Source organism: Podarcis melisellensis (genome assembly GCF_964234715.1).
Source record: "Podarcis melisellensis genome assembly, chromosome: 6".
Taxonomy (NCBI): domain Eukaryota; kingdom Metazoa; phylum Chordata; class Lepidosauria; order Squamata; family Lacertidae; genus Podarcis; species Podarcis melisellensis.
The window spans coordinates 75,895,689-75,916,593 of NC_138538.1; the positions used below are offsets into that span (position 1 = coordinate 75,895,689).

At 43.3% G+C, this 20,905-nt stretch overlaps 2 protein-coding genes across 2 annotated transcripts in view; one reads left to right on the forward strand and one right to left on the reverse strand.

Annotated features, from left to right (window-relative positions):
- SLC30A7 (solute carrier family 30 member 7) overlaps positions 1 to 11,692 on the forward strand; it is a 37,314-nt gene extending 25,622 nt beyond the window's left edge. The window contains exons 9-11 of the mRNA XM_081916100.1: positions 4,480 to 4,570; positions 6,413 to 6,562; positions 7,770 to 11,692. Of these exons, the coding sequence (XP_081772226.1) occupies positions 4,480 to 4,570; positions 6,413 to 6,562; positions 7,770 to 7,817 (289 nt within the window). The 3' untranslated portion in view covers positions 7,818 to 11,692. The remainder of the gene's footprint in view (positions 1 to 4,479; positions 4,571 to 6,412; positions 6,563 to 7,769) is intronic.
- An 886-nt stretch (positions 11,693 to 12,578) lies between these two features.
- DPH5 (diphthamide biosynthesis 5) overlaps positions 12,579 to 20,905 on the reverse strand; it is a 36,463-nt gene continuing 28,136 nt past the window's right edge. Inside the window, exons 6-8 of the mRNA XM_081916102.1 lie at positions 18,374 to 18,413; positions 15,668 to 15,771; positions 12,579 to 13,057 (exon numbers count right to left, since the gene is read on the reverse strand). Coding sequence (XP_081772228.1) covers positions 12,846 to 13,057; positions 15,668 to 15,771; positions 18,374 to 18,413 — 356 coding nt within the window. The 3' untranslated portion in view covers positions 12,579 to 12,845. The remainder of the gene's footprint in view (positions 13,058 to 15,667; positions 15,772 to 18,373; positions 18,414 to 20,905) is intronic.

Below are 20,905 nucleotides of genomic sequence, written 5' to 3' on the forward strand. Positions count from 1 at the left end.
TACATTTTTGGACAAGGTAGATGGACTCTGAAATGGTTTAGATACAAATGTAAATGTTTCCAGCTCTTGATAGCTAGCTCAGTAGTCGAAACACTGCGCTACTCTGAAGTTGCAAAAGAAAATTAAATCCTGCGTCCCCAAAATTAGATAGGTCAGTCAAGTATTTCCAACTTGATTTTCAGATGCTACTGAATTTTGAGACTTTGATACCTGTTTGTTCCTTCTTCCAGCTTGCCCTTTCTTTCCCCCTCTTTCACATTTTCTTTCTATCGCTCCCTTCCTGTTGACCAGCCGGAAGTTCCCTAAGAAATCTGGGTAGAAATCTTACCCAGGACAGTTTTAAATACAGTGGTACCTCGGGTTAAGTACCGCATTTTTCGCTCTATAAGATGCACCAGACCACAAGACGCACCTAGTTTTTGGAGGAGGAAAACAAGAAAAAAAATATTCTGAATCTCAGAAGCCAGAACAGCAAGAGGGATCGCTGTGCAGTGAAAGCAGCGATCCCTCTTGCTGTTCTGGCTTCTGTGATAGCTGCGCAGCCTGCATTCGCTCCATAAGACGCACACACATTTCCCCTTACTTTTTAGGAGGGAAAAAGTGAGTCTTATAGAGCAAAAAATACGGTACTTAATTCGTTCCGGAGGTCCGTACTTGACCTGAAACTGTTCTTAACCTGAAGCACCACTTTAGCTAATGGGGCCTCCTGCTGCTGCTGCACCACTGGAACAAGATTTCTGTTCTCATCCTGAAGCAAAGTTCTTAACCTGAAGCACTATTTCTGGGTTAGCGGAGTCTGTAACCTGAAGCGTATGTAACCTGAAACGTATGTAACCTGAGGTACCACTGTATTTCCCATTATACTCCCCCCAACACCCACCATGAAGATTTTAGCTTGGTTTGCATACAGGACTTTACCCTTTTGTGCTCACCTTTCCACCACACCATAGTTTTCTGTTGCATCTGATTTGGTAAATTACGGCCTGGGCTTGTTTTCTGATTCGGAATCGCGGGCCACAGTTTTCCAGCCATGTTTCTTAGGCTTTTATTTGACTATTGCTCTTTTTCCGCCTGGCTTTTTGTCCACATTCTTCCCGGTGTTTATTTAATACATATACCAAACATTTTAATTTCAAACCATACAGCCTCTGATGGGAATTTATTACTCAATAGCTGTGTGAATGTTTGCAGTAGGATGGACTGACATCAGTTTCTCCTCCTGCGGTGACACTTCGCCACAGACCTTTGGAAAAAGGCTTATGAAGTCATCCAGCAAAAAACTTCTTTTGAGTTTTCCTAAATTACTTGAATTGATGATTCCACAGTTTTCATTGAGAATCTCGTAACCTTCTTGCTAAAAGGAATAGTTCCTTTGGTTCCTCTCCTCCCATTGTTCCTTTTGAATATTTCCTTTTAAGGACTGTTGTGTTGCAGTTGTTCTGAAGTGGGCTTAAAACTAAAATTAAACAGCTCAGTGTGCTGTGGGTTGTGAAGCCTGAGTCTGAGGATGCCCTGAGCCCACCATGAGATTAGGGATGTTTAGTACGCTCCAATGTGATCTGTATTTCAGCCTGGGAAGTGATGGTAGGAATGTTTTTCCTCCATAGCATTATTTGGCTGTTTTAAGGTGTGGATATAACATACTTTGGGACTAGCTCCAAGAAGTTGGTGCTGTTGGCCTGGAAGTATGGATCATTGGCATTTTTCTCTGCTACACTGCCAGTGAGCAGCAGTTTGTGGAGGACCCAAAGCGCCTGGGAAAGGTGCCATTGGGATTCAACTTTGAGTCAAGAGCTTTCTGGCCACTCCTCAAACTTAATGTGCTCAAATGAAGTTCAGATGTTCCCTTTTTGTTCCAGACAGGGTGGAGGGTATTCGTGTCTCTCTTTTTTATTCCAACTCAGAAAGGAATATACATATATATATGGAAGAAGCAGCGTATTGCAGGCTTTTTCATCTCTGCCTTAAGTTTTTATTCGTTCCACACTCATTATTTCACCATGAATACAGTTATTGGTTCTTATGTAATGATCTCGGTGTATTTGCTGGAAAGATGGAGAGAGAGAGAAAACGCAAGGTAGCACTTAAATATGGACTGTGCCATTGAAGGTTAGAGGGTATTCAAAATGGCTGATAATTGTGATATCTTTATTTCTTATAGGTATGCTGTGGAGTATGTGTAAAAACACACACGCATGTTCCCGTTTACAATGTAGTTGGTGTCTGAAGATTCATAATATGCCCCCAGCCATCTAGTAACATCTTCATTTTGTAGAAGGGGTGCCGACTAGAGCCCCAGATTATGGGTGCCCCTTGGGTCTTCCAGGGCCCCCTAGAGATGGTGCTTATGTATTGGAGCCAAAGAAATGCTAAGCAGGGGAACTTGTTCTTGTTGGCTATCCCGGTACCTTCACCATGGGACCTTTCTGCGTCTACCAGTTCCATGATATTGTCGCTTTTGCAGTTAGCGGAAGAAGCCTCTAATTGCTTCCAAATGCTTTCAGCTTGAGCTCTGCTGAAATCCTTGGGTTGTCTCATTTCAAGAAGTGCACAGCTGGCTGTTTTTGACAAGTCATTTCATTATGGCTGAACCAGTCCCTAGTAATTTTGTTTTATGGTCGGTCTCCTCGCCTCCCTCCCGCCCTTATTATCTTGGATCATAAGGAAAACATTCCCCAAGCCAGACGCAAGGACAAGAATGTCTCTTGCATTTCTTCTACATTTTTATGGCTATTGTAATTACCCTTGTAATGGATCTTGGGTCTGCAGAATCAACAATGTGTGTGCGTGTGTTTTAAATCATCATTTCTTCCATATAGATTTCAGGAAGATCCTGCAGATCCTGTATCGGGGGTATTTCTTACCCCACAGTTATTCTCTAGAAAGTCCCTGAGCCACAGGCTGTTGTCTGATAGACTTGGCATTGATTTCCCCCCTCCCCCCGCAAGGAAATAATGTTGGTCTGCTAAACAGCTTATTTATTAGACGTGTAAAAATACGATATTTTCCTGAACACTGGATTTTTGCGGGAAATAAGCGAGAGAGTCACAGAAGCATGAGCTTGTGCTGCTTGCCTTCCTTCCCTCTTGACAAACCATCTCTGGATGCAAGTGTATTTTTAAGCTCTGCAGGTTCAAACTTTTAAATGCACAATGCATCTCATTACTTGGATTCTTGCTTTGCCAACGTTCCATCCACCCCCTTTGAAGCACTATTGTCCGAAGAACTTGGGAGATCTCCCTGGCTGCCCCAGGCTTCCTGTTTGATTTTGGACAAGCTGAAGCCTTTCTGTAACCGCTTATGTTCCGTCCCTCGGCCTCAGGCATTATTTATGTAGCGTCTTGAGCACTCCGCAGCTAGTCTTTCTCTCCCCCTGGGGCTTATATATCCAATCCCCGGCAACAATGGGGCATTCTTTTCTTTTGCACAGTTCTTGATAAAACTGTGTGCGACCTGTGACATGTTTCTTTCACAAGGGCCCGTTTGATTGCGTGCATTGTGCCCGTGGCTTGGCTTCTGAACCGATTCCCATGGTTACGATGACCATGAAAACATGTCATTGTGGCGGGTCGTCATACTGTTTTGGCCAGAGATTGAAATGAGCTCGATCCGAACTGTGTACTCGGGTTGCAGGGTGATGAGTGTGTTGCCCAGTCTTTGTGGGAATCCTTCCAATGGCTGTCTTGCAGACACACACACACACACACACACACACACACACACACACACACACACACACACAGAGCAAATGGCTTCACTTCCTGCAGCTCACAACTAGTTGGTCTCTGTCAGTAAGGATTACAATGCGGTGGAAGCCCTAAAAACTGCTATGGGTAGTGTTATTGTTGAATTGAATTGAATTTTTTATTTCGGTCACAGCCCCCACATACAATATCAAGGAAGTCATAAAACATGATAGGGATACATTTGGTTGTTGAATTTATTCAACCTATTCTTAAACCAGCTGCCTATATGAATATTGTACTGCAAGTAGACTACTACTAGTAATCTTGTTGGAATATGCAACAACAGTTATAATTGTAGATTTATACATTTGTGCCCCATTATATTCTGTGGGCTAAGAGCGGCTTAGCCATTTTCATCATAATTACCGCTGCCCCCAAAGGATTCCTAATGCATGACATGTGCATTTAGAGAATAAAGCTTTCGAGCAAATCAAAAGTCCTTGCTTTCTCTCATTCACATTTTTTTTTGTCTGGAAAAAATAATTCTGTTGGTTGACAGCCCTGGTTTCAATTTGTCATGTTTTTTTGTTTTGTTTTAAACCCTCTTGTCCCCTGTCATATTCCCTTACAGCACTGCTTGAAAAGGCAGGTTAACCCCCCCCCCCCCAATCTCTTTTTGGAGTTGAGGGTTGGGAGGTACTTATTTCTCATGTGTCGCATAAGAATAGTTTCACATGCTTTGTTAAAAGAAAAAAAGTGTAAGTTTTAAGATGACTTCTGTAAACCTTTCTAGTGTCGTTCCACTTCTGAGAGAGTCCATTGGAATTTTGATGCAGCGAACTCCACCGTCCCTGGAAAGCAGTCTGCCTCAATGCTATCAAAGAGTAAGTTGAAATATTTCCATAAGTTTAAAACATGCTCCTGGATAATGGAATCGCAGAAGCCGGACGTCTGAAGGACACTTGTCCTCCAGCAAATCCTGTACACGTCTTCTTCCTGAGTAATCAAAAGCGTAATATGATGAAACAAATCTAATTACCTGATAGAACAAGTTTCTGATTTTGTACAGTTTCTGTACTGCATTGGGCTGATACTAGCTGATATTTGATGCTCTCGATGCTCATAATTTAAGGCTGAACAGTGAAGGTGCATGCTTGACATCCTACAAGCATAGCGTCTAGCATTTTCCTTGAGTCACTGGGTGCTTCATGATGGAAATTGCTCTTTGTACCTTCCCCACATGTTTAAAAAAGCCTGTAACATACTCTGGGGTGGAGAGGGGCAGAGAATGCAATGTTCTGCATTGTAGCTGTATACTTCTTGGATATCACTCTATGTAAAATATAATAGTTCCAAGAAGGTACTGGAACACAGCATCATAGGCCTATATAGTCTGTTTTAGAAATATTTTTATTTGCCTCTTTGAACATCTCATGACCTTCTGCACACTTAAATCAGCAGAAGAAAGCTTGCCTGTGTAATTCATTCACATGTTCTCAGGTTTCAAGCTGTAAGCAGTGAGGTCCTTTGTTTAATTCAAGGGATTATGTGTATTAGCCAAAACAGTCCTGATAAAATCAAGCATATTATTTTAAACACAATGTATTGCAAGCGTGCATTCAATATGAAGGTCATACTGAATTGGGCGAACAGTAATGTTTCTAACGGCACAAAGGACCATTCGTCCTACGTGGATTGAAAGCCAGTTTATGGGAAGGAAGTTGAAGAAATGGATCTCTTCCCATAGGAACCTAAGTTTGGGATTGCTTTATTAGTCTTCAAGGTAAAAAAGAGAAATGGCTTGAATTTGGCCTCCTTATTATAGGATGCCATACAGTCTGATGCCAATGCCATAAATAAAAGTAATAAATGTGGTATACTGGGTAGAATGTCGGACTAGGACCACAGTTCTAGGGATAGGTAGAGGTAAAGGGACCCCTGACCATTAGGTCCAGCCGTGGCCGACTCTGGGGTTGCGGCGCTCATCTCGCTTTATTGGCTGAGGGAGCCGGCGTACAACTTCCGGGTCATGTGGCCAGCATGACTAAGCCGCTTCTGGTGAACCAGAGCAGCGCACGGAAACGCCGTTTACCTTCCCGCTGGAGCGGTACCTATTTATCTACTTGCACTGGCATGCTTTCGAACTGCTAGGTTGGCAGGAGCAGGGATCAAGCAATGGGAGCTCACCCCATCGCGGGGATTTGAACTGCCGACCTTCTGATCGGCAAGTCCTAGGCTCTGTGGTTTAACCCACACCATGTTTCAAATCCCCCCTGACCATGAAGCTCATTGGGTGACTGTGGGGCTGTCACTTCCTCTCAGCCTAACCTACCTCCCAGGGTTGTTGTGGGTATGAAATGAAAAGTGGGAGAGCCATGTGTATCACCTGGCACTTCTTGGTAGAAAAAGGTGGGCTATAAATGCAGTTAGACAACCATGGTTCAGTTGGTTAGTGCTGATAATGCCAAAATTGCAGATTCCATTCCCATATGGGACAACTGCATACTCCTGCATTGCCGGGGGGGGGGGGGGACAGGACTAGAGGATCTTCAAGGTCTCTTCCAACTCTACAATTCTATGAGTCTATAAGTACATTGGTTGCATCTCAGTTTAAACAAAAGAAATATGCACACATTGTTCATTCATGGGGCTCTTTTGTATACCGCTAAATTTCTCTTGTTTTCCTTTTTAAAAATTGATTTCTAAATGCCTCTTATGTATTTTAGGTTCAGCAGTTGCAAGGAGTTTACAGTTTACACGACCCTCATTTCTGGACCCTTTGTACTGATGTTTACATAGGGACTTTGAAACTGTTTGTAGCTCCAGATGCTGACGCAAAGTGGATTCTAAGCCAGACTCACAACATTTTTACTCAGGTATGTTTGATGTGTGTCGTCTAAATGTAGGAACAGCGCTGTTCCTTTCAGCCGGGGTAATGCTGTTTTTCTGGAAAGGAAGAATAAAGAATAACAGGACAAGGCGATTACATTTTGTGTACTGTTGCGGTCAGTCTAAGATTGGTCCTTTTCAATATGTGATTGCTATGAATGCTGTTTCACGTTCGTTTTTTGCTCTGATAATTCTAGTGTGCATATGTATAATGTATGTATGAATAGCTAGGCTAGCCTACATTTTTTAAAATGTCAGAAGGAACAGGAACTGGCCTGCTGGCTAGATCCTTAGCTCTGCAGGTCACTGGCAGTCTAAAGGGGTAAGGGCCAAACAAGCACAATGTTTGTTTGTTTGTGTGTGTGTGTGTGTGTGTGTGTGTAAAATAGATTTTCACACTTATTTTTTAAAATTTATGATTTTCAATTTTATACATTTCAATATTTTTACAATCATTTGAACATTTCAAAACTTGACTTCCTTCCCCCTCTTTCTGCAGTTCTGTAATTTTTTTAAAAAATCTTTTTTGCATATTCCAAAGTAACGTAATCATTTATTTATTTAAATGTATACTCTTATAAAGCTCCAGGTTATTACAATAATCCTGCCAATGTTCTTATCTGTTAACAGTTTGTTTGTAAATATTCAATCAACTATTTCCATTCTTTCATAAAAAGTTTGTTATCTTGATTTCTTACTTTTCCAAGAGATTTTCACACATTTTGATCTGAACTACCCAGCTAGCTATTTGATATTCCATTTAAATTTCCTAAACAAAGGAATTTGTGCAGGGTGTATTTTGCATTAATTTCTGGTGGGCTTCTCTAAACGTGCCACGCGGCACATGCTTTTGCTGGCCAATTTCACAACCATAGCCAGTGTGGCATAGTGGTTAGAGCACTGGACTGGGACCTGGGAAAATGGAGTTCAAAACCCCATTCAGCCCTGAAGCTTACTGGTAGACCTTGGGCCAGTCACGTCCTCACAGCCTAAACTACTTTCCTGGGCTTTTGTGAAGCTAAATGAGGAAGAGAATGATATCTGTCACCTTGAGCTCCTTGGAGGAGAGGGATCAAAATGTAATAAATGCACGAGAGAATCCATTCCCATTTAATGTTTGGTAGGTTTTGACATGGGTCACACAATCCCCTAGAATTTGTATTCCAATGTGTTTCTTTTCTTCCATCTTCGCAGGCTGGAGTGAGGCAGCTCTATGTACAGATTGACTTTGCCGCTATGTAGCAAATATCTCGACCGTCTCGTTGGACCAAAGCTTTCTAGTACTGTCATGATTTAAAAGACACTGTACTTCCTTTGGAACAGAGACCTGCTCCCGTCTTCTCTACGGTTGTCCAAAACTGAACAGACTCTGCTGCCTTGTGGGCTAGATAAAGAGAGAAAAACCGAAAAACTGCGTGGCCCTGGACTACTTGGGATTGACTTTCACGAGCTCCAAACCTTTGTGGATTTACTGGCCAAGTTTGTCCCTGCAGCAAACTTAATGATAATGTGGTATTGCAATCATTGGTTTTGCTTTTTGTGAAGCTGCTGGAAGTTATTGCTTATTCCCAGAAAGCCAGTGTTAACTACAGGGAGGGTGGGTAGAAAATAAAATTTTTATTTTTTTCTTAAAATGTCACAGTGGTTGACATTTTACAACGTGTAAGACTGTTTGTACTTTGCAAACTTAACGAACCAAACCATATTGGGTTTTCAGAGTGCCTTTTCCGTCAAAGTATCTGCCAGCACAGATATTGAACATCGGGGATTTTTATTAATTTTTATGGCTACTACTTGTACCCAATAGGACTCTTGCTTGTGACTGGTGTGATTTATGTGTAATTGCATAATGGTAGATATTAGACTCTCTCTCTCTCTGTTACATTTTTAAACTTCCAAGGAGGTGATTCTTCAATTTTACAATACAAAGATAAAATGATTACGCAGAGTTTGTTTACGAAACGTTTGACCACCAGGACGTAAATCTAGGCTGATAGCACCTTCGTATTCTTAACGGTAGTTAGAAAATAACGAAGCACTCAAAACAAAGGATGCATTGCCTCTTTGGTTGACTGATGCTGGAGGCTTTGACTGGCAGATTTATTTTAACTGCAGAATGAAGGTTTGTATATGATAGTCAACAGATGATCTGAACTTTTGCTTCACAGTCCATGTTCAGAATTAATTCACAAGCTCTTCAGCCAGAAAACCACTAGTTCAACTAGTATATGCAATAAAGCCCATGCATTATGTATACATTATCACGAAATATAATTTGGTTTGTTGAATCTGATTGCATATTTTGAAAGGGGTTTTTTTGCATTAGATTTGAAAATGAGCCATAGGTTCTTCAGCACTTAATACCTTAAGAAGGAGAGTCTTCTGAGTGAACTGTGTGGTTCAGCTAAATATTGCTTCACAGCCATCATTTATCATTTTCTGTCTTAACTAAGTTTCTTTTTAAACTTCACCTTGGGCAATATATTTCCTGGGTTTATCCTGCAATGCTAGTGTAATGTATAAAGGCTTGCTAGGCAACTGTCAGAGCGCTTCATGACGGAATAACAAAGATCTCACAAACACATCTCTCGTTTCCAACGTTGAAGCTGAAGTTGGTTGGAATTGGAATGTATGGTAGTAAGCAAGTCCCTTTTTACTAATCAACAAAGATGATCGCACATATGTTCAAATGAATGAAAATCACCTGATTCCGTCCCCCTCAAAAGGCCATTTGCTTGAACAGTTTGTGTTTCAAGACAAGTTTATTTAGAAAAACAAAAGTCGCTGCTAAACGATGGTTAGATACCCGCCCGCCCCCCACAGTTGGTTTAGCTTTAGCTGGAGGGAGATTTATTCATGGCTTTTAATGAAGTTAGGCATCAGAAATGCCTAAAACAGAATTGTATTGGTACATTAGTTTCTATTTAAAAAGACTGTAACGTGGAACTTTTTTATGGGAAAAATCTCCTTTTAAAATGTATCTCTTAACTCGGCGTGTGTTCCATTACTTGCCAATTTTATTTTTGCTTTGCTTGCTATTCATTTAGAAATGCAAGTATCCAACACAGTCTCTAATTCAAGGTCTGAATTTGAGTTGTGGCCCAATACACTTCTTCAGTAATATCCATTCCTTTCCACAAGACACATCAGGGCTGCTTCACACATGAAGATTCCCATATAATGTGAGAAGTGCACTGTGAGAAACCTACCCCGTGGGTGCATACGCCGTAGAAAATGCACATGCCCTTTTTCCACACGCTATAGCAAATTCCATTTTTTTCCATTTCAGAGATACGGTGTACCTCTGTAGATTAATGTCAAGTGCCATTGGCTCTGAACCCATTTCAGTAAAATGGCTTTTAATTAAAAGTAAGGAAGAAACCCCATTTTTTCCCGTGCGTATTGTCCATATTTCAGAACTTTGCTTGTGTCTTCTGTTGAGCACACACTAAATCATTGGTTGTGGCTGAACCTGAGAGCCTAGAAATTGCTTAACCTTTGAGTTGGTGTTCATTTGCTTCAGGCCTTTCCCCATGGAAGTAGTCCTCTTTGTTCTAACTTCTCTCACCCAAATGACAAATACTTAGCCTTGTTAAATCATCCTTTGCCAAACACTTGGCTTTGAAATTTGCTTTTATCTAACTTTGGCAGCAGAGGTTAAATTAATGCACAGCTTTTACACAACTGCCAAAGTGAGATTCTAGTGCAATAGGGGTGCTTACCCAATAAACAAATGTCCATGTTTCTCTCTAACGATAATGTAAGGTTTTCAGTTTAGGGGAGGAGGTTTATATTAGTGGGAGCTTGTTGTCAACCAAGCCCTTAAGTTGTATGAAGTGAAGAAAAAGTGTCCTTTATACTTTTAGGCTTAGATGTTGGCACACTACACAGTCATAGGATTGGTCTAATTTTTGAGTTATGTGTTGTACAACATTAAACCACTGCATAGGTCAGATGTTGGTACAGATGGTAGCCAGCTGCCTAGGTGGTATTCTTACTCCTGAAGCTTTTATAGGATAAAGGTCGCTTCTAAAAAGGAAAGGTTCCAACTACATTAAGATACTGGCAGTCCTGATTAGTAAATGAAATATTGCGTGGTCTAGGGCTTTAGAATAGTGCAAAGGGTTGAAAACCGAAGAATGGATACTAACTGCATTTGACCAGGTGAATGATACTGGAATAGATGTGAGGAAATGGAGATTGGAAGTTGGTTATGCCAGTGCAAATAAATGGAGCATTTTTGAGGGGGAGGGGAAATGCAGCACGATTTCATTCAAATATGGCAGTTCAGCTCAAGTTCTTAAACTTGGCTAACCTGGTTCCATTTTCTACATTGCTGTCGCATTGATTCTTGCTGCCGAAAGTATTTTTTTGTATTCCTGCAACATTTTGTGCGTGTGTGCCCTTTCTAAGTGCTGTTTCCTACCCTGACTGATCTTCAGTCTTCTGATAATTGCTTTATACCCTCCAAGAATTGTGGCTCATTGACTGATTCAATGCTGCCACTAAGCCTCGTGGAAATGCACAGGCCCACACCAAGCGTTTGCTTGGAACTGAAAATGCCACTGTGGATATGGACTATTTTATTTATTTTCATCGTCCCATTACCTGAACAGTTCTAATTTTGGCCTGGGATCACTTTTCTGTGGCAAGTGTTTAACAGAAGCAGTGCTCACATAAGTTCACGTCCCAGAAGTATGCCATAAAAGAATTGATGGGCATAGCGATCTTATTGCCAAAATTGTAACACTTAGATCTGATAGAATGGGAAAACAGTGCTGAAACCCCATTTCCTAACTTGCACATCAAGTGGGGCTCTTGTGTCAGTCAGCCTGTTGTATTTCTCAACGCATGATGTACCGGTGCAATTGAAGGACTTCACTGTTTCAGTGAATTCAAAGAGGTGACTACAGATAATTGACGACTGTGTATACTGTAATTGGTTTGGGAATGCTAAAGCGAGTAGCCAGTCTGACTTGCCGTAAGTGCAATACTGGACATTCTAATGCATATTTTTTTCTACTTGAATACAGTCTCTGGAATATTTAAATAGCTAATATCTTTGAGACAATATTTGGGATCAATTTTCCTATCAATAAACTTTTTCCTTTTGCAAACGTTTTTCAAATGTTCTGTGTTTCGTTCCTTGGGTGGGTGGGAGGGTGCAATTTGCACATTCCTGGCTGTCCTCAAGCAAACCATCTCCTGGACAAATGTAATGTGAGAAACAGAAGTTGGGAGTCAAATCTTGTGACATCCGAAGCTCTCACTCATGGAAGGAGAAGGAGAGGCAATCCCTTACCCTGGTAAACCTGTTCTGGAGACTTGGGAGGCCCTTCAGAACAGTGTGGAAGGTTGCCTGAGTGTCTGTAGAGAGGATTAATGAAAATAGTTTTATCTCTCCCCTCCCTTCAATGACAAGAGAAATCTCTGCTGCAATGGAAGAATGAAGGTCAATGGAAGATTTGCAGAAGAGGAACACTGGATCCAAGCTTAGTCTATCTCAGCTGTGGCGAGGTCAAAATCTAAACCACCATGGAATCAGTAGAATGCACTGCTATGGTCAAAAGAATTGCTACATTATTTGGTGCAGTAATACCATGTCTCTTCCCCCTCCCCTCTGGGTATCACATCCTGTAATCCAAGTCTTGTTGTGTAAGCAGAAGTCTGTTCACATATGGATAGCATTGGATGCAAGCCATTGTTAATGTGTTACATATGTAAGCTGATAAAACGCATGATGCGTTTCATTTCTCAAAGCTTCAGCATCGTTCCGTTCCAAGGCTACTGAGGGTTTTAGCGCCTAAGTAAAAAATTGGTGCTTTGATCAGAATGACCATTAAAATGTATAGAGAGCACACATTTTGTGAGAGAAGCGATAGCACAGATGGGCCTGGATTTTTCAGTGGAAGACTGACTCTGTATCTAGAACAACCAACACTATTTATACTGATGTGCAGAAACAGTTCTGTAATATACAAAAGCAAGAATATTTTGCATGTCTCATTCTGAACTGGCTTTTTATTGGTAGGTAACTTTTTTTAAAAAATGCATTTCATACCAAATTTAGGCAGCCTGCCAAGCGACCAGACTTGATTATTGCTCCGCGGGTTGTATTCCTTGGTAAATAGTCTGGTGTCTTCATAGGGACTGCCAATAGGACTTTCCGGCAGTCTACTTGGGCAGCCAGGGTGGGCTTCCCCCTCTTGCAAAACGTATGGCTAACTAGCGACACCAGATTCAGCTCAAAGCACGTGCGTAAACAAGTATTTATTCAGCCATGTGCTCAAAAATGGATTTGTCCACTGCAAAGAGCTTGAGCATGTCTAGTTCCAACGGATGCAAAGTTCCAGTGATGATCAAAGAGTGTAGAGGATCGCCTAATGCCACCGTAGTCATTTCCTGTAGAGTACCGGAAGCAATCTTTTGATCCACTGCGCCCACTCTTGCTAAGCCTACGCAGATGGTGTTTTCTGCAATTTCTGTTAAACAAAGGGGGGGGGGGGAGTTAAAGAGAACAAAGAATATTATGGAAGCATAGTGAAAGGTTGGTGCGCTTGGCACACTTCTGCAGGAAGTGATGCTTTCTCCCTAAAAAAAGTAACACTCTTAAAAAAAAAGACACTGTCCTCTGAAGACTAATATAGACTTCTCTAAAAAAAAAAACCCAACCCGGACGTGTACATTGCTCAAGTTCTTCGCAATAGGATATGGCAAATGTGAGGAGTGTCAAGCACAGGAAGCAAGTTCTCATTCTCAAGGTATTGAATTGCAGGTATAAACCAGTGGGGTAAGTAGTCATTCATAAAGAGTCATCAAGTAAAGGCCGCCTAGCTGAAAAGACTGATTCTGCCCTCCTGGCCTAGTAACTGCTTTGATTTATCAGCAAAAGGACCAGAGCAGGTTGGGAAACCTGAGGTCCTCTGGGCGTTTTAATAGAAATCCCATCTGCCCCAACTAGCAATGGCCAATGTTTAGGGATGATGGCTCTGGAGTCCAAGACCATTTGGAGAACAATGGAGAATATGCAAGAGAAGCTCAGACAGGGCTGCAGTGTGGGGAAGATGCTAGTATGAGGGCCGTGGGCCAAGGGCCTTCTGGCGGTTCCCTCATTGCGAGAAGCAAAGCTACAGGGAACCAGGCAGAGGGCCTTCTCGGTAGTGGCGCCCGCCCTGTGGAACGCCCTCCCATCAGATGTCAAAGAGATAAACAACTACCTGACATTCAGAAGACATCTGAAGGCAGCCCTGTTCAGGGAAGTTTTTAACGTGTGACATCTTAGTGTATTTTTGGTCTTTGTGGAAGCCGCCCAGAGTGGCTGGGGAAACCCAGCCAGATGGGCGGGGTACAAATAAATTGTTGTTGTTGTTGTTGTTGTTATAGTATAACTGAGCTCAGCATTTTTGTGCCCTTTGGCACTCGTCACGGTGTCTTGTGTGCCAGAAGTGGTTTAGTCATGCTGGCCACAGGACCTGGAAAGCTGTCTGTGGGCAAACGCCAGCTTCCTCAGCCTGGAGGTGGAGACGAGTGCCGCACCTCATAGTTGAATTTGACTGGTCTTAACTGTCCAGGGGTCCTTTACCATTTTTTACCTTGCTAAGTAAGTATCGTAGTTTTCCATGTATAAGACAATTTTTTAAATTATAAAATGATGTTTAAAATTGGGGGCCATCTTATACACGGATAGTGCAGGGGGGGCGGGCGATTGGTTGCAGCCACGAGCAGGAGATTGTCAGCGGCGATTCGGTGGGTGATTGGTGGCAGCGGCAAGGTCTGCTGTCGATTGGCTGCTGCTGTGACAATTGGGTGGGCGATTGGCAGCTGCTGGCGGCGAGCGGGCAGACGGTTGTTGGCTTTGGTGACGTGTGCGATGGTCAGGTGGGTGAGCAATTTTTGGCAACCCCCTCCCCCCCAAAAAGCTCAACAACTCTGGGCAATCTCGCCCCATTTTCTTAATCGGGAATCCCCAAAAATAAGGGTCGTCTTATACATGGAAAAATACGGTAAACTGTGATTAATATGAAGGTATTGCTGGTATCAAAACTTCCCACAAGGAAGGTAAGTGGCATGTGTTACATAGGAAGACGAAAGCACCCATCCCGACATAAGCTGCCTGCGATGTACCTGCAGATTTTGTTAAATTCTGCTGCATTCCTGCATGGAGCCTGATTGGATCAGAGGAGGATTTAGGGATGCTTGACCAGATCACCCGCACTGGGCGCTGAGCCAAGAGGGCGCCGCAAACATGACTTGGAACGGAAGGCAAGAGGCATCTGTTAGTGCACCAAATTTTGGCGTCACATAGGATGCTGCTGAAATGTGAAAGCCCAAAGTCCACCACTGATTGGATTGCTCTGAGTTGTGTGTGTCATAGATTTTTAGACTTGCCTCCTTCCAAACAGGGCTTGTTTAGAGAATCCATTGAGAATCTAAAAGACTAATTGCACTGATAACGGCTACCGGTAATTCTTTCATATCCTTTCTGGGCTCTTAATTGTGCCTCCCGTTTTGTTTCAGAAAGGCCGTGCATGTGAGCTAGCCGGACTTTGCAGAGCATTTTGTCATTGCTTCCAGCCAATCACTACTTGGCCATTCGACACCCTACAGCCCTATGGAAAGTCTCTGCATTTCATTAACCAGCAAGAACTCCTAGATCCGTCGAAAGTTGACTATTAAGACACACTTTCCCAGGATCAATGCGCCTCCGCTGTTTCTGCAGCAACTAGTAGCTCCAGCAAAAGCATGTACAGAGAATAGAGTAAGGTCAAAGTGATTCACTCTAAAGTATGTTCATATGGGATTTGCATTTCTTTTTTTAAAAAAACAACTGGTTCGTGGAGTTTGTGGCTGGTTTGTGTGCAGGCCAACGTTTTGTGGCTACAGCGCTCTGCCTCCGGTCCTGCTTGAAGTTCCCTTCACTGTGGCTGATGAACCACAGCGAATGCTTGGCCTCTGTAGGCAATTTCCAGCCTGCCAATTTCAAGAGGGCCCATCTCCATCACAAATTGCGAGTTATTTGATGCTGCAGCGGTCTGGACAAAAGAGGGGAGGGCAAGCCTCCAAATGCTAGAGGCCAGAGCTCATGTGCTTACCTGGTTCTTCGCCTTGTAGCCGCCTGTTTTGCACAATAGCGAGAAGCTGCTCCGCTGCCTGGTTCACGCTCATATACCTTGGTGGCTCATAAATCTTCTTCCCCCTGATGGAAGGAAAGGTACAGTAGTCTGGTCAGCAACTGTCCCCCCTGTACCCCAGTCAAGTAGTGGGGTCCGTGTACAGTAAAGCCAAGCTGAATTCAACACGGCTTGCCGAAAATGGTTAAGCTTCAAGATAAAACTTTCTTTGTCGCATCAAACCAAGGTCTCACATTCACTCTCTGGAAGCTCTTAAGAGGAGCTGGCAGCCAAATGGCTCTCAAATGTAATAATAATGATGATAATAATTTTTATTTATACCCCACCCTCCCCAGCCAAGGCAGGGCTCAGGGCGGCTAACAAGCAATAATAAAAACAAGTTGAATGAATACAACTTAAAAACAAGATTAAAATACAACATTAAAATATTAAAATGCAGCCTCATCACAGGAGGAGAAAGGAAAAAGAAAAAAGAAAGAGGGGGAGGGAATCAAATTGGCTCCAAGCCAAAGGCCAGGTGGAACAACTCTGTCTTACAGGCCCTGCGGAAAGAAATCAGATCCTGGAGGGCCATGGTCTCATGAGGCAGAGCGTTCCACCAGGCCGGAGCCAGTGTTGAAAAGGCCCTGGCTCTGGTTGAAGCTAATCTAACTTCCTTAGGGCCAGGGACCATAAGGGTGTTGCTATTTATGGACCTTGAGGCTCTCCGTGGGACATACCGGGAGAGGCGGTCCCGTAGGTACGAGGGTAGAGGCTCATTTAGTTTAGACCCTCGCTAGAAGCCTGTGCATGTTTTGTCTCATCCATCATGTTTTTGGCAAGGAATACACCGCGAAAAGGAGGTCTATGGGCAGTCACTGGTGAGAAGCAGACGGGTGTTATATGCACTGTCCTCTGATCAGCTGGAGACATAAAGCAAACACTTCCAAGTTTTTAAACAACCGAATCCAGGTGTATGTTACGGCCACGGGAACAGCAGACACTACTAGCAGGCTTTTTTTGTGGCGTCAGCATCCCAGAACTGCCAGCTTGCAGAAGAAGCGTCTACCAACAATTAAGTTGGTGTTGATGAAAGTCTCCTCTGTGCGTGTGCTGTGAATCAGAGCCACTGCGTGGCTGTTTTGAAGCTTTCAAGCTAGGAATTAGAGCCTACAAGAGTAAACTGAAAATGCTCTCCGCATCTGAGAGGTGCCACATGTCGCGCTGCCTCCTTGGCACAATCACAAGTCACGTATATTTTGAGACCCCTGCTAATCTACTGTAACTGCCGAGATACATCAGAGAGCACGCTATCCGTGCCAAATTGGAAGGGAAGCCTGTGTTTTTCTACCACATACTGTATAGTTACATAATTATAGACCCCAAAGCCAGCTCTCAAAGGGTTGTTTTCTGCAAAGTTTGCCAGCCCTGCAGTTGGCAAGAGCAAAGCTTATGAAGAAGTTCCAAGGTAAATTTCCACCAGAGATTGTCAGACTCCGTGGATGTGAATCAGACCAAAGTGAGGATGTGTCTAGAGGTGATCAATAGTTCCAGTGGAGAGGAAGAAGGAAGCTGACTCGACTGATCTCTCCTAGTTTAGAAATACTGAGCGATCAGGAGAAAAACAAAACTAATCAAACCTTGGTTCCTGAACGCCTCTGTTATCGTACGTTTCGACTTCCAAACGCCAAAACCCCGGAAGTAAGTGTTCTGGTTTTTGAATGTTTTCCAGAACCCAAACATTTGACGCAGCTTCCGCTGAGTGCAAAAAGCTCTTGCAACCAATGGGAACCCGCGCCTCAGTTTTCGAACATTTCGGAAGCCAAACAGGGTTCTGGAAAGGATTTTGTTCAAGAACCAAGGTGCCACTGTACCACAGATGAAATTACTAGGGGTCATAGGTAGCTAGTCTAACTCTGGGCACTTATTACTGGAGATACGGGGTGCATATGGAACCTGAGAAACTGAACAGACTTATTAAACCATGAGCTTCGCCCCATCTTAAAAAATTATTCATTAGATGCTAAAAGACACCAAGACAACCATCACCGCTGCTTTGCCACATGAGCCCCATCCTGCAACAGAAACATCGGAAGCTGCTTACACTGACTCAGACCGCTGATCCCTCTAAGCGTTATCTATATTGACAGGCAGTGCTAGCGCGAAGAGTTGCTTTGCATCTTTCAGACGCCGGTTCCTGCCTTCACCTATCCCAGTGCTGCCTCAAGCACTTCGCTTCATCCTGCGACACTGCGGGACGGACTGCAGACAAAACCAAACTTGGGTGCCAGGAGAGGGCACTTCCTCCTTAAGTCTACAGAGATATTTTGGCACCTGTGTTCACCATTCATGTCCACCGTTTAAGCAGGATTCCTGAACCAACTCCAATTCTTAGTTAAGAAAGCAAATCGGATGGCCTAAAATGTGATTAGTATGGCAGCTGATCGGTCCTTTTAACTCAAGGGTGGGGGCCCATTAGCCATGCTGGGTTGGTGCTGATGGGAGTTGGGAGTCCAGTAACAGTTTGAGGGCTACTGGCTCCCTCCCCCTCACCCAACCACACCTTAAATTTAAACATGGAGAGAATCTTCCTCTATACCGTGGTTTTAGTATGTGTTTCACTTACATGCCAGCACTAAGCTGCGAATTATCAGTTGCAGACCACACACTTTTGAAGAAACAACTTACTTCATGAGATTCTCCAGCGACTGTTCCTTGACTTTAATGTCTGCAGGGAAACAAAACGGGACATACACTTCAAGTCGATTGCCTGTGTATTACTCTCACAAGTATTAAGATGGAGAACTTTTTTTATTGTGCTGCGTTTGATATAAGAAAGATATCTCTCTTTCATGCACACCCCTGGCATGTATACGTGAAATTCTACTCAATATTGATCCAGGGTAGATTCCAATGCATAGTTAGCAGAGTAACAACTTAAACACGTTGCGGGATTCCCAGAAAATAGACCAGAGGCAACTGTATTTCATCCAGCAGAGCTTTACTGCTACTGAAGACAAATGAGCATAATTTGCACAAATCTAATACATCCATAAGAAATCCATTTGCAGCAGACTTAAACTTACAGTAACTTAAAATAAGTCTAAACCTTAACACTAAGCATACAGTGGTACCTCAGGTTACAAACACTTTGGTTACAAACACTTTGGGTTACAAACTCCGCTAACCCGGAAGTAGTACCTCGGGTTGGGAACTTTGCCCCAGGATGAGAACGAAAATCAGGTGGTGGTGGCACGGTGGCGCGGTGGCAGCGGGAGGCCCCATTAGCAAAAGTGCACCTCAGGTTAAGAACGGTTTCGGGTTACGAACAGACCTCTGGAACGAATTAAGTTCGCAACCCAAGGTACCACTGTACAGAAAACCACACCAGAAGGAGAGATAGAAAGAAAAAGTGAAACCCAGGTTCCTTCTGGCCTCTTATTACAGTCAGCATGACCTTGACAGAAAGAGATAACGGAACCAGTCTAAGCCAGCTGTGCTCAGCTTTTCTGAAGGAATAACCCAAACATCACGAACCTTCTGCCTGTTTCTTTCACACAGAGAAGCTTCCAGAACCCTCTTGAATTAGTAATTAGAAGAGGAAAGATCTCTACACATCAGATCAATACTTTCTTGCACTAAGAAATGCAAACTGACAGTATAGTCTTACAACCCAACGTCTGGTATGTGGTTGAAATCTGACCAAGCCACGCTCACGGCAGACCCGCTGAAACCTTTGGAATTAACTTAGTGATGTCTCATTTAAGTCCCGCGAGTTCGCTGGGCCTGTTCTGTGTGTTACTTGATCGACAGACACTACCCATCCTTTCTAAGTGGGACCTGCAACAAATCGTTACCGTGAGGAGCAGTCATGTTGACTGTGCCAGCCAGTCATCATTACATTTTCCTCTGTGACACTCAGTCAGCCATCATTCCAGGGCTGCTTTTAGGTTTCTCTCTCTCCACCAAAAGCTCTGTGTAGTTCTGCAAATCCTGAGCAGCTCCAAGCCTCTTAATTGTTCCTCATCTAGCTCGGCTGGTATGCTTGGATGGTCCTAATTTGGAGATGCATGGGGAAGTCTGCAGCTCAGTGGTACAGCATCCATCTTGCATGAGAAATCTCCCAGGGTCAATCTTTGGCATCTCCAGGACATGTTGGCAGGGAACTGCTGCCTGAAACCCTCCAGCCAGTCAGTGTGGCTCAGCTAGATGAGCCACTGTTGCCATGCAGTGTAAGGCAGGTGCTGGTGTTAGGTACCCACAGAATGAGTTCACTATTAACATATAAGACTACAGTGGTACCTCGGGTTAAGTACTTAATTCGTTCCGGAGGTCTGTTCTTAACCTGAAACTGTTCTTAACCTGAAGCACCACTTTAGCTAATGGGGCCTCCCGCTGCTGCCGCGCCACCGGAGCACGATTTCTGTTCTCATCCTGAAGCTAAGTTCTTAACCTGAGGTACTATTTCTGTGTTAGCAGAGTCTGTAACCTGAAGCGTATGTAACCTGAAGCATATGTAACCCGAGGTGCCACTGTATAAGACTATGTTTAAGACACTATTCTATTGTGCATAATTCATTGCAATGGTTTTTCTTCTTGTGGAAAGTGACACAGCATCCTTTAATTGAACTCTCTTAAATACACATCAGCTGTAGGAAGTTAAAACAGTGATTGCAGCCAAGAAACAAGCTCTGTTGATTTTTTAGGGCAGACTTACTGCTACATGAGCATATTTGGGGTTAGAACGGACGAGATCAACGAAGGCGTTTCCTCTCGCTGTCTTCTAAGTGGAAAACTATGTTTTGTATCGTGCTTCACTGAGGAGATGAAACTTTTTGAAACTGATCGTCTATTAAGTTAGAGCGGCATGAATGAGCTATGGGCAGAAACCCAGGGGCCTGGACATGCAAGCCCCATTAGTTGTGCCTTCCTGTCTCCAATCAAATAACCCAAAAAGACTCATGGCAAGCCTTCAACCACATTAGTCACCTTTTCCTATTGAATTAGGTGGACTGCAGATTTTGGTAAGATGAGCTCATTTCATTTTGTTGAGCGCTAACTCATTCTCTTGTACCGTATTTTTTGCCCCATAGGACGCACCTAGTTTTTTGGGGGGAAATAAAGGGGGAAAATTTATTTTCCCCCCCAGGCGCGGGGAAAGCCTGAGCTTCCCCCGACCCCAGCCCCCAGAACAGGCAGCTCTCCGCAAGCCATGGGAGC